Genomic DNA, 14,435 nt, shown 5'->3' on the forward strand with positions numbered 1-14,435 from the left:
TTTAGCAGAAGAGCAGCGTGCTTCCAAGTAGTCCAACCAGGTTTTCAGTAGTCACTTTGCCACAGCAGCAGTCAAGACCAGCGTTTCACTTCCCCCCCCCGAGCATCTGTTTAGCGCCACGAGCTAAAAAAGAAATACAGGGAGAACGCAGGAGCTCTCAGGCTGTTCTAGTTTGGACCGGGCTGGAAGGAAGATGTTGTGACAAAGCAATTGTTATTGAATCATTATCGCCTGCACCGTCAAAAAGGATGAGTCATTTTCAACACATCTAGGTTGGGACAGAACACATTTGCATTACTTTTCAACATGACAAATGTTAATGGAAAACAATATGTGCTGTAATTAACAGATGTAGAAAATGACGCATGCTTTTTAGGAGCGCCGCACTTCCAAAATACCTCACAATTTGTCCCCTCCGGGCAGCCGTATCTTATTTCATACAGCGGTTTGACAAAACATGTCTGTTTGGATTCATGTGGGATTTACCAGCAGCTAACTGTGTTTAGCTTACATCCAGCTATAGTTTGACATTCAGGATTTCTTACGGTTTGGAGCGCTCACAAAGCCTACTATTCATGCAGGCAGAGGTTAGCGTACACACACATTATATGCGCGCACAAATACACACACACACACACGCATAAACACTCCTACCCCGCCCACCTCCCACAGCCTCATCCAGACACATAAACACATCCGCAGGCTGATATACTGGACCGTCACGAGACTTATGTAGGTCATTGCAGCAGCGGCCCAGTGATGCGGGCGGTGTAGCGGGATTTCTCTGCGGCTTTCCGTCTGTCTCAGTGCGTTACGATGAGTGAGGTGGAGGAGAGCCGACGGGAAGCCGGCACGCGAGGTCTTCTGGGTCTCTACGGGATCCACGCATATAGTGTATTAAGCTTAGCCAGCAGTACGATGCAGAAAGCCTAAATCCGGGGGGGGGGGGGCTGGGTGTGTGTGTGTGTTCTTATATCTCTCTTTTATCCCTGTGAGAACTAGTTTGAGTTTTAGACCTTTGCAGTCAGGACATTTTCAAAAAATTAGGTCATTTTGGTTGGTCCTCACTTCTTCAAGGGGTTAGTTTAGGGTTAGGACTTTGGGTTTAGGGTTAAAATTATAATTAAGATTAGGTTTAGGTTAGGCGAAGGGTTAAGGTTGAGGTTAGTTTAGGGTTAGGACTTTGGGTTTAGACATAAAATTAGAATTACAGATCAGAGAATGTACTTTCAAGGTAAACTTAATTGTGCCTGAAGGTAAATTAGCAGTCAGGTAATAAACTCTGGAGTTAAAACACAATACAGAACAATACACACACAATTCCTAACACATACAATGAATAAAGTGCTTGAGTATTAGATGCCCAATTTGTTTAGCAATGCAATTGCTGCAGGTACAAAGGAGAAAGAGAATGAATGTAGTCAATGGACGGTCCTCACAAAGATATACATATATGATAGATATATATAGATATAAAGATATGTGTGTGTGTGTGTGTGTGTGTGTGTGTGTGTGTGTGCGTACTGCATGTCTAACATGCCCATGCGTGTGCTTCTGTGTGTGTGTGCGTGTTGTGTGTGTGGCATGTCAGGGCATTTGTGGATGCATGTGTGCAGGCCTCACATGTATATTTATACCTGCCTGTTGGTGTGTGTGTGTGTGTGCTTGCATGTCTGTATGTGTGAAGATATGTGTACACGTGAGTGTGTGTGTGTGTATTGTGCGTGTCACAAGCCATGAATTGCTACCACTGGCTTACATCCAGTTAATCTCTCTGCTCCAATCTCTCTGAATCACCCTGGTTTTATGCACTTAGCATGTTTGGGCGTCCATACAGGACATTAATCAGGGATCAACCTGATGCTTATCAAAAGTAGAGGAATTAATTCTCATTTGATGCTCTGCCAATGTGATGGGAGTGTAGCATTGGAAGTCAATCAAAAAGATGAGAAAATGTGATCAAAATCTGGTGGGAAATTTAATCAAATTTTAAAATTCAACATAAGCAAACAAAAAGATCTTAGCTGAAAGAAATCAGAAGTGGAAATCATGACACTTAAAGTTACTTAAACTTAAGTAAGTAACTAGTAAACTTAAAGTTTACTATTTTATTAGTTTATTTATAGTTATATATGACAATACAATATGTTTTTTTCATCACACATTGGATTAAAAAGTAATACCTTGTCTGACACATGGGTTTCTTGAAAATAACCTTTTCTAAGCGTAAATGCATCGCTTTTGTTTCCACTATGAAAGCCCGACTTGAACCACAGCTGAACCTTCTGCAGGTTTCTGTACTGATGAGGTGAGCTGTTTTATTTCAGTAGCTTGTGAATCGTTGACACACACAGTCTCACACCTGCAGGACATAACGTTCGGGTCACATGAGTTTCCACAGGGGGGAATTCCTCCTTGCACCTGCTCTGCCATTTTGGCAAAGCAGTTGTAGGGAATATCCACCGTAAAAATGAATTCCCATTCATGATCTTGGACATCAGTCAGTGCTGGTGACCATGAATATCTCTCCCAGAGCTACAAGCCAGGAATTGTGTTTTAGGATGGAAGTTTTTTTGCGTCTGATCATGTTCTTTCGGGTGGATTACACATACCTGCCTTTTTCTTAACCTTTATTTATCCAGCCAAGGTTTGCTGAACACACATGATCGTTCAGCATCGCCTTACTCCACATTCACAAAGTTACACACTTTCACGTCTGGGAGCTGTCGAGTAAAAACCACAGTCTCTTCCTGTTGGCCACTGAGCAGCCACCCAGAGAAAGTATTTTATTTTATTTTATTTTATTTAACCTTTATTTAACCAGGCAGGTACAATTATTTACAAAGACGGCCTAGCAAGAGGACAAAAGGTCCTCTCGAGGGGTAAAGGGAAAAGGGGACAAAAAAAAAAAAACACGCAAAAGAAACTAAACAAAGAACAATCCAGATAAGACTATCAGACACAAATGTTACATACATCGCCGAGGCAGAGAAACCCAACACAGTATGGGAATGGGGAAATAATCAAAACACACACCAAACAACCAACCAGTCTGGGTCTGTGTGTGACCCTATGTGTAAACATAAATCATGTTTTCCTGAATTTGGCATAGCAACAACAATGGGGGAAATCAGTAAGAAACAAAAGACTGTCAGTGAAGCTTTCCATTCCAAGTGTGAGTGTGTGGCTCAAGGGCGGGTGTGGCATAACGCATCCGTCTGATAACATTCTGTATTAGCACACACACATGCACACAACCACACATTCACACACCTACACGCATACACACATGAAAACACACACAAACAAATAAAAGCACACACGACGCACACACAAGACACGCCTGCACAGCACACACAGACATCATGACGGGAATTATTTGATGGAGGGAGCACACACAATATCAGCATCTCCTGTTTTTTTTGTGTCAGGCTCAACAACAGAGCTATTCTTACTTGACAAACAGATGAGTCAGCGTTTATATTTCCAGCCGAGTCATTGTCAAATCGCATAACCATCAGTGCAGAAGTGGAGCAGAGAATATCTCAACAAGCAGCAGTGCGTCAGAGGGGGAGCGCTGCTAGTGAGAGACCGAGAGAGAAATGCTAAGTGGAAATTTTTGTGTGTCACAAGAGATCGTGAACCACAGTTTAGCACAAGAGGCCTTTTGAGATTGATAAATCTCACGCTATTCCACTTTTTTTTATTGAAAAAGCGCTGCCTCAACTGCATTTACTGCTGATAACTTGAAAAAGCAGGTCGCGCAACATGGATTTGTTTCCATAGCAACTAGCTGCATTAGCTGCCTCTATCAGTAAACGGTAGGGTATTTAAATACAACGCTAAAACACTTATGATGAACTTCTATAACAGCTAATGCGCTCCCATTAGAGCAACAACTACGACCAACTGTTACACTGCTACGGTCTCCATTTTCATTCTGGTTGCTGTTGTGATGGACTGTCAGCTGCCTGCATAGCTGTGATTAGTCATTGTGATTAGTTGGCTATCAAAAAAGCAGTCCACATCATGTGCGCTCCTCTGAAAAGTAGAGCTGTTCCCAACATTACAAAGCTGCCAGGTGCTTTGCCTTTCCAAAATGGCCACTTCACTTTGCCTCCACCTTGTGAAAAAAGTGCAGAATAGTGTGAATGCGTCCTAACAAGTCACTGAGTCTCTGTGACACAGCACAGTACTCTGCAGCTGATGTCTGTAGGTCAAAAGGAATATGCACCCAGAACAGAATTCATGTTGTTCTTAACAATGATATTGGACATTTCAATTGTAATATGTGAGCATGAGCAACTGACCCCGAAAGCTAGAAACAAAAGAATGGTTTTATCAAGAGATTAAACCATGGAGCTGCCCCACTAACACTGATTGGTACACTGGCACATCCACATCAAGCATGTTTAGACGGGACTATTCAAACTCTGGAGTGTTTACTCCTTTGGTTCAGTTTGTTTTGGCAGGTGAAAACTCAGACTCGGACTTGGACTCGGGTGGCACCGAACAACCGCACCGAGATGAATGAAAATTCAGATGTTGGTCCTCTTCCAAGTGAACTATGCTGCGGTTTGTTAGGAGTAACCCAACGTAACCAAACCAACTACATAAAACGACCTCAAAATGCAAACATACGGCTTTATGGGTATGTTGTTTGTTGTTCGACTGTTGTCCCATATGGTTTTATGGGTATAAAGAGATGGCTGTTGACATCTGACAGCCAACAGTTCCTCATGCTTTGAAAGCCGAGCATAACAAAATGAACCAAGACCAAGAATCGTAAGACCACTGGACTGAAGCACTGGGTTCTCTTTGTTCAAACAGTTGTTCATTTTCACAAATATTGAGCTGGAATAGCATATGTGAATTCTGTTTTTGGGCGGATTATTGCTTTAAGATTTCATGAAAAACAAAGCTATCATAGTGAGGTTTGCCTCCAGATATGAGTGCTCACACACACACACACACATACACACACTCAGAGCTCCTCAGCTATATTACAATTCTCCTCTGTGATCGATTGGAACAAGATCAAACTTGACTTGTTTGATATAAGCAAAAAAGCTCTTGAGAAACAGATCGTTCTCCTGTCAGGAGAGCAGCAGCCTCACAGCTGTCTATATTTTACAGACACGACTCTGTGTATTTACCCCCCAAGGGACTTTCAACCATGTAGCCGGAGCCTGTCTTCACATACTAAAATAACAGATCACCCTGGTCCAGACAGGTCCAGTCTGGCTCCAGGCATGCCAAGTTGCCTCTTGCATCATGCTCATTGCCTGGCTTGGACAGGACTGTGTGTGTGTGTGTGTGTGTGTGTGTGTGTGTGTGTGTGTGTGTGTGTGTGTGTGTGTGTGTGTGTGTGTGCTGAGCTGGAGGTTAAGAGATGGATCTGTTTCACTGGGTGGATTCCTTGAGCTCCTGAGGTTCCACTGGCGTTATGACTCAGTTAGCCAACCTGATGGTTAAAAAGGTAATGTCTCACAAGGGACATGCCAGAGCGGTCAGTCTGAAAGAGTTCTGCTGTTGAAATCACTGAAGGTCCAAAAGATCCCAAAACTTCCTGATTGGACCTTCAGAAAAGACCGACAAGCCTACAAATTCCACCGTCAAAGTGGGTCAGTATAAGAGTCTCGGTCGATATATTACAGCTAGAAAAAACTAGAGAGAAAAAATAGGTCCGGGAAGTAAAAAGTGTGACTGGAGGCTTAATGTTTCTTCCCGCTCATGGTTGCAATTTACAACAATTTACAACAATTTACAACAATTTACACCAACTTACAAAACATATTGTACTGCTTCAGGACAGACTTTATTTTGGGGAGAGATCACTGCTGTATCATAGTAGAGAGAGAGAGAAACTGGCATATATTACTAACCAATGTACCGTGACAGTTGCACAAGCGGAAACTATAGGCATACATCATTTTCAGACATACTCATACAACACAGACACACACACACACACACACACAAACACACACGTGCGGGGTAATTTATAGAAAGAGAACAATAGTTTATTGTGCAGAGCATAGCATGAGGGCTCCATTAGTTATAAATGAGGCAATTTGTTTGGTGCTGCATCTTGTTTTAAATTAGAACAGCTCACCATTACTGGCCTACATTCTTCAGTTAAGGAGAAATCCAGTAATCATCTGAATCTAATGTTCTTCTAGTATAACTGGAAGGGAAAAGTATGTCTGTCCTATATAGTTCGAAGTACAGTGGTCCTTGCACTCCTGACCTCCGCTTACTTTCTCTTTCTATCAACCAGGTATTCATCCGCTGTGCAGTGATTTCTCCCATTGCCCACCACCTTCACTTCCTATGTAAACAGGGACAGTAGGTTCTGGTAGTAAAAAAAAAATCTTATTTTTGTATAATTTTTTATGTAAATTTTACCAATCGCATACACAAAACTGGCATATCATTTAAAATTACATATCATTTACAATTTCTCATTTTCCCACTATTGGGATAACGCTAGTCGCCTACTATCACTTAACAGTGAGAGTGTGCTAAAGTGTTAGCATGGAGCACCAGAGCCAACGATGTACACATGGATGATTCCCTATGTTTGGTGTCATCACTTATCGGGTAAATTGACGAACGGACAAATTGGTGTATTCCGTTAATCCTTTATTTATCCAGGAAAAGTTTGGGGATTAAGAGTCTTCCTCAAGGACTGTTTGATGATACTTAAGTGATGATAGATAAGTGGTAGAGCGCCTGTTTTTCTCCACCCAGGTTTTTTCTGTTGGCTGGCTGATTTGAACTCTCTCTCTCTCTCTCTCTCTCTCTCTCTCTCTCTCTCTCCAGGAGTGGACATCCTGAAGCTGGTGTCGGCCCAGGTGGGCAGCCAGTGGATCGACATTTACCAGTCGCTGGCCAACGCCACCGAGCGCGAGGTGGCCGCCTTCTCCAACGGCTACTCGTCGGACCACGAGCGGGCGTACGCCGCGCTGCAGCACTGGACCATCCGGGACAGCGACGCCAACCTGGCCAAGCTGATCAACGCCCTGCACCGCCAGCGCCGCATCGACGTGGTGGAGAAGATCCGCTACGTCATGGAGGACAATCCACAGGTAGGATGGGATGGAAAAAATGGATGGATGGATGGAAGGAAGGATGGACAGATGGAGGGGCAGAGAGAGAGTGGTGGTGGATGGCTGGATGGATGGATTGGATTGACTGGGATTGACTTATGCTACAGATTTTCTTGACTGGACATGACTGGTTTTCTTACACTATGAAAGGCAAAAAAGTCCCCACACACAGTATATTAATGCTCCCATGCTTTTATTATTCCACACCTAATAACAACAGATCATATCAAATTCAAGCCTATATTAGGGGGCGACACATTGTTATTAGGTGTGGAATAATAGAAGCACAGGAAATTAATATACTTTTTGCCTTTAATATTGTTTATCTGTATGTTCAGCACCAGTTTTAAAGAAGATCAACAGGGAAGTGCAGCCTGTGTAGCCTCAAAAATGAACGTGTTTTTTGGGAGTATTCAAAATTCATTCGACTGCTATTTTCCCCCTGGTCTGAATCAGCGTCAGGTTTATTCAGAGGTGGCTGTGCTGTACCAGGAAAAATATCAGTGACCTTTACTGTCTTTTCCGTCTGCAGCTCTGTCAACACCACTGGCACATACTGTAGTACAGCCTGATCTTTCCCTCTCTCTCTCTCTCTCTCTCTCTCGCTCCCACTGAAATCTAATCTCTAAGAAAAGGTTTCTGGTGTGTTCCTCCGAAGCAAGTCCCTGTGGTTCAGCTGCATTCCTACCATTAAAGCGATAGTTCACTGTGGGAGAGCGATTTCACATTGAAGCACGGCATAGACGTTCATGAGACAGACAACCACCCACATCGACTGCATCGGGGATCTGCTGTCATAACATCCAGGCTTTTTCCCCCCTAGTTGTCAATATTGATAATTGCAAACAGATAATTGCTAAATTACTTATGGAACATTTGTGTGATGCACGTTTTTTTTACCTGATTACATGATGTGACACATGTTATTTCACATGTTAAAGTTCCAGCTCACCTGTGAACAGAGACAATACACAGATCTTTGCATGTGAAAAAGCAAATTTCACATATGATCGTTTTTTTTTCCACGTTGTGTTCTGACATCACATGTGACTGTTTCCCCTACAAAGCTGAAAATTTCATTTCGTAGGTAATAAGCGTTTTGTCCACATGTGAACACTTTGTTTCACTGCCATTACATGTGACAATATTTGATGGATATGTCAAAATTTTATTTCACGTGTGAAAAGAGACGATTCTCAGGTGAAAATGGCATTTTCACATGTGAACCGGGAAATTTCACGTGACTTTTTTGTCAGGAAAAAACGATGCAGAATGAGATAGTATGACCTCGATCTGCCTGTTCTTGTTCTCCCATGTATGAGAAGTATTATTTTTAGGCTAGGTTTCCAAACAAACTGTTAAGAGATACAATATGTGCACTAAACAAAGAAGACGCCCTGCCAAAGTGAAATATTACTTGTGCCTTAGTTTGTCTCAGCTTCTCTATAAATACTGTGTTGCGTCTATATGGCACGGCTATTTTTATCGTCCAGTGTAGGTTCACAAACACAGATATGATTCTCTCTCTCTCTTCTTTTTTTTTCTCTTAAACCTGCACACATACATTCACGTGAACGAATGAATGCATGTGTCAGGATGGCAAACGTTAGTTAATAAACAAGTCACAAGAGCAAGAGCAACCTCCCCCATGGGCCCCGCGTGACCAGCCTGCTATCAACCTCACACTGTAATCTCTTTAGAACACACACACACACACACACACACACACACACACACACTGGGGACAGAGGAACAAGAAGCCTGATGGCACAGTGGATCATTCATCGCCATCCATTTTCCTCCATCGCTCCATCTCTCTGTTCCTCCCTCTCTCATAACTTTCTCCAGATTCGTATCACGTTAGTCCTCTCCCAAGGTTAGCGCAGTACAGTTAAAGTCTTGTTCTGGTTTTAAAGATATGCCAAATGTCTGAGATGGGTATCGCCTGCTGTAATTTCGCCTGTCACCGCCACTTAATAATCGGGCGCATGATCTCTGTTGGTCATTTTTCTCTCTTTCTCTCTGGATCGATAGCGGATGAGATAAGCAGATAATAAATTGTTCAGTGAGGGAAACGTGGTGAACTTATGGAGAACACAATGTGCTGGAGAGGGAATGGAGGAAATGGGAGCAGTGCTGTAATCGAGTGTTTTTCCAGTGACTTGAGGATGAACCTGAACTCTATAGTGGGAAAGGTCTGTGTGTGTGTTTGCATGTGTGTGTGTGTGTGTATGAGAGAGAGAGAGAGCGAGAGAGAGAGGAAGATGATAGAAAGATGACAGAGGAAGAGAGAGCAAAGGAGAGAGACATAAGCGATATTCAGATAGGCAACTCAAATTTGATTTTATTGCATATCTGGTACGAGTTGGATTCTTTTTTCACATTGAATCCAGTCTTTTCAAGCTGTATTCGTAGATTCAAATCGCACCTCTGAAAATGAATCTCAGTCTGACCACTCAGATCAGATTACAAGTGGGGGGTTTTTTTTCCATCACTTCCCACTCAAAGTGTATTTCACATCGTACTTTTCAACAAGAAGAGCAGAGGGACGACACACATGGAGAACCAGCAAGGGAATATCAGTTCCTGGAAAAAAATTAAGGGGTTTCATGCCTCCTCTCAGTGTGGGGGCTTAGGGTTAGTATAGGATAAAGTTGAAGGCACGTATAGAAATAAAACTATATAAGACAATGTATTTGTCTTGTGTGATGAACTAGAAAACTCCATCATAAAAACAGTTAGAATAAGCACGTAAGCAATGTAACACACAAATCCGATCTTATACATTTCAATGTGGACGGTCAGTCTTAAAGATCAGACTTTAAAAACTAGATTTGCCTGCTGTCTGAACATGACTATAGAACAGAGATAGACAGTCAGAGAAACAGAGGGATAGAGAAAGAGAGAGGGATAGAGAGAGAGACAAAGATGTGTGCGAGACATATATGGCCATTTGCGCGGGTCAGTCGATATCCAGGGTCGGTCGATGTGAATCCTCACTCACTTCGGGCCGGGTCAGTGTGACTCACTTAGGGGAATCATGTCCACGTATCAGTTACATAACAGCAATATACGACTTTGACTATCGAACACACAGTAAGAAAAAAAAAAAAAAAACAACATTCCCAGTATCGATGGCGTTCCCCTCAGAACAATTGAGCGTCAGCTGTCTGATGAACGCGACTATTTTTATCTGCGCTGCTGCGGGAGACATGAAACCAGACAGAAGAAGCTGCATGCAGCGGAGTGACGCATGTTCGCGGCGGCGTGGGGGTTCTGCTCCATCACAGCTCTCTCATAACATGTCATTCCCTCTCCACTGTGTGCGATGTGATAAAATAGTCTTTTTAAAAAAATCTAAAATTCACAGTGAGTTAGCGAGCAGACAGCCAGAGTAGGGATGTAATCTTGAATAAGCGCAATCATCATTATGACAGGATTAAAGCCCTATCCAGATGTAAACAAAATGTTCGACCCACCCGCCACCACCGAAAGCCAAAACATGGGATTGGAGGCCTTAGTCCAACCCACTTTATCCCTAGAGTTAATATCACAGAGGGAAATACTCTCCATGTGAGTTTTATTTCGCTCTTTGAAAGCCTCAAAATGTGTTCTGAATCTTTTTTTTTGCACCTACAAGTAACACAGTTTATGGAAATATAGTCAACCTGTATACAGCATGGTCAAAAAAACTGTTGATTGGGCCTTTAAAACATTTTTGAATCCATTCATAAAATGGGTTTTTAATAGAGAGATTGCTGCGCCCGCCTGCGTCTTTTCGGCTCTGGCGTCGATATGTACAAATATGTGATTAATGAGCAGCCATGCTGTTTTATTTAGATAACTCTCCTCTGTGTGGCTAATGAACAGATCATATCAGAGATTGCACCAGATGGAGCTGGAGGGAGTGAGGGAGGGAGGGAGGGAGGGAGGGAGGGAGTGATGGAGCTGGAGAGGGAAGGAAAGACTGATAGAGGGAGAGAGAGGAAGAGAGGGTGATTTCAGCTCAGAGCCCTGTCCAGGATATCTGCGAGTCCTAAAAAAAGTCTGAAAAACTCTTAAATAAGTTAGATTTTATTGTCCCATAGCACAAAATAACCATAATATGTCTGTGGGGAATCAATAGGGTTGTTGATCAATACCAGTCACTCAACATTTACTTGGCCAGGTGCTGAGGAGATTTCTGGCTTTCAAATTCACTTTCTGGCCCAAGCTCTGTTTTAGAACAAAATTCCCCAACCATTGTAATTTCAACACACATTTTTACTTTCACTTTTTCTTGTTGCTGACCTTCCGTCTTTGCCAGCTTTTTGTTTCTTCCTTTTTGTGGTTGCCTTGGTCTTAAATCCATTTCAAGATGCCCTGCCTGTCTCTTCTGAGTGTAGCCCAGAGGTCAAAGTAGGGGGAAGATTGACCGGAAGATTACGGGTTCAAATTGTGGAGCAATTGGACAAATCCGTATGGGAACAGTGGACGAGAAACACTCTTTCCTCTCAATAGCTACCCTCTAGGTGACCCTGCACAAGGCACTTTACCTACAACAGCAGAAGATTGTGTTTTTTTGTCACTGGGCAGCTCCTGGGTATGAATCTATCTGACTATGTGAGTTGGGAAGCAGGCCGTTGTTGCAGAAGAGCATGCGTGTTCAATCTTCCCTGTATAGATGCATAGATACTCTATTTGTCCCAGGGGAAAATCCAGTTGTCCCAGCAGCAACACACACTTGAGACACAATGAACTACACAGGAAAACACTATAATGAAGCGCATTGATTCGTTCATTCACTTTCCATACCTACTTAGAGTATGTCAGGGTCACAGAGGGGCTGGAGCCTGTCCCAGCATGCATTGGGAAGCACCCTGGACAGGTCGCCAGTCCGTCACAGGGCTTATAATAAAGCTAAAAAAAAAACTAAAAAAATTAAATGCTATGTTTCCCCACTGTACAACCACCCAATCTATTAAGATGTTCTTTAGTATTATAGTATTAGTATTATTTATGCACATTGAGGAAGGCCTGATTGCTGAAATGTCTGTATTATGCGTGTTTTATTCTGATAAAAGAATGAAAAATAGAAAAATCTGGAAATGCGGTGAGTCCCAATCTTGTTGTTTGACTGCAGACTGTTGTTTTCTTCTAGATCTATGCCAGACAGCCTCTGGCGGAACGATTTGTGCAAATTTCAACCCGCCTCATTCCCAACTCTTAGCACCATCCGGTCTCATGTTGGACCTCTTAAAGTTTAAAGAAGCTTAATGTTTTCAACCCCGGGAAAATACATATGAGCCAGCATACATACAGATGGCTCATGAGCCAGCCATACATATAGATGGCTCATTTCAAGCTTAACAGCATCAAAAAGAGATTTCCGATCAGACAGATGTCCCAAATAAAGCCCCTTAAACTGTCGGTTTCATTTTGGAAAAAAAAAAAAGGCAAACATGTCTGGGAAAAGATTGGGGCCACTTCAGTCAGCAGGCCATGACCCAGATGATTTGTCTGGACTCAAACGGGAAAAAGAAAAAATATCCCACCCACACAGCATCAGATTTGAAATGGTGTGATATACAAATTCACTCGTATTCAGTGTAATTGTGCCTCAGGATAGCTGTACCTCCATGTGATTTATAGATCACTATTTGAGTGTTTCAGGGCTTAATTGGAGGTGATTTTGTGATTGTTTTTTAACCTCTGGATGTTCCAGGTTGAAAAACTGAAGCCAAAAACAGAAGTCAGTCATCAGAATAATCCATTTAGGGACAGTGATTGAACAGAACAAAGTTTTGCCTCTGGTGTGCCACGTGAGAAGCACAAAAATCTTGTTGTGAGCAATATAAAAGGGCAAAAATGATTTTTGTTTTTTTGTTTTTTTGAGTAAATGGACTCTGTGGTTTTCCCTGATTAGATTTATTTACAGGAGACACAGAGAGACAGAGAGAGAGGGAGGGAGAGAGACAGAGAGAGAGGGAGGGATAGAGAGAGAGAGAGAAGCCTTTATCCATTTGTCTTTTTGTTCGCTCGTCCTCTTTCCCTCTCTTAGACCCCTTTGTGTTCTAAATGCTGAAGTGCTGAAAACAAAAAAAAACACTTATTATAAGGATTACAGTATAGTAGTCATTTTCTCTTCTAGCCACAATGATGTACAATGGAATCCAATTTCCGCCCTAATTGAGTGTTTATGACTCTGGTCCCATTAGACGCCATTCAGTCCCTTTCATGATGAGACCCATAACATTAAAAAAACGAAACCGCATCCCTTGCTTTCTGGAAAACAGACAAAATTTCCCAGAAATTGCAGTGACTCATACTGAAAGGTGATTCAGAGAGACTATCTTAGTCAGTTTTGTGACCACTGACACTGACATTGGGAAGTTGTTCCAGTTCGCCCCCAGAAAAGGAGGGTGAGTTACAGAGCAGCACCCCAGGGAGCTGGTAGGGACTCAGTGACTTGCTCAAGGACACTTCTGCAGTCCAGATGCTTGCCAACACAGCCTGCTGCCCAGTGTACTGCAGCACACAGAGTAAATGTGGACACATGATCCAATCCATTAAAGATGCATTGTAAAATGTCATAAATGCATGCGAGGCAATAGAAAAAATAATTGTTTTTCTTAACCTTGAGAAAGTCCACTTTTTGGAGATATAAGTTTTCATCAGGATGAACAAGCTACATGGTGGTCACTTTTAAGCAAAGCATGTTACAGTACCATGAAAGCATACAGTAGTGTTTTTAAAGGATAAGTTTGGTGATTTTGGACCTACTGTATATATAATTTGTCTCTTCCATACCTGTAGTACTTGGACCCACAGAGAATATTGACTCCAGAATCAGCTGTCGGATGAACAGGGTTTGTCAAAAATATTTCCAAAAAAGCCATTTGTAAGCTCTACAGGAGAGTTGAGAGTAAAACAGAGAAGTTGCAAAGTACATAAATTTAAATTATCTCCGATTTCATGACACAATTCCACAATTACGCACACCTTCACTAATCAGGAAATCACAGAACAATTTTTGACTGCTGTAGAGTGAATTGCGTTACTGGCAGAGTGATCTAGCTTCTCGTACGGTCAGGTCAGATTATAAACAGTAGAGTTTGGTAGAAGACTATCTACTGAGTGGAAATGGTGCAGTGCTGTTGCTTTCCACGCTGTGAATATAAATACGTCGGTTGGTCGGTCGCCATATCGTTTTCACAGACTGGCTTTTTTTGGAGATATTTTGACAAACCCCATTTAGACTCATTGTTAGCAGCAAGAGGCAACGGAGCTCGCTGTTTCAACCGACAGCCGACTCAGGAGCCAATATATTCTCTGCTGGTCCAA

The 14,435-nt window shown here is 42.4% G+C and overlaps 1 protein-coding gene across 1 annotated transcript in view; it reads left to right on the plus strand.

The window, feature by feature from the left end:
• tnfrsf21 (tumor necrosis factor receptor superfamily, member 21) overlaps positions 1-14,435 on the plus strand; it is a 47,970-nt gene that overhangs the window by 24,230 nt on the left and 9,305 nt on the right. The window contains exon 4 of the mRNA XM_071528438.1: positions 6,826-7,091. Coding sequence (XP_071384539.1) covers positions 6,826-7,091 — 266 coding nt within the window. The remainder of the gene's footprint in view (positions 1-6,825; positions 7,092-14,435) is intronic.

This window comes from Centroberyx affinis, unplaced genomic scaffold (genome assembly GCF_046629955.1).
Source record: "Centroberyx affinis isolate AG114_WGS23_722 - 3 ecotype Tasmania unplaced genomic scaffold, CSIRO-AGI_Caff_v1 ptg001676l_1, whole genome shotgun sequence".
NCBI lineage: Eukaryota > Metazoa > Chordata > Actinopteri > Beryciformes > Berycidae > Centroberyx > Centroberyx affinis.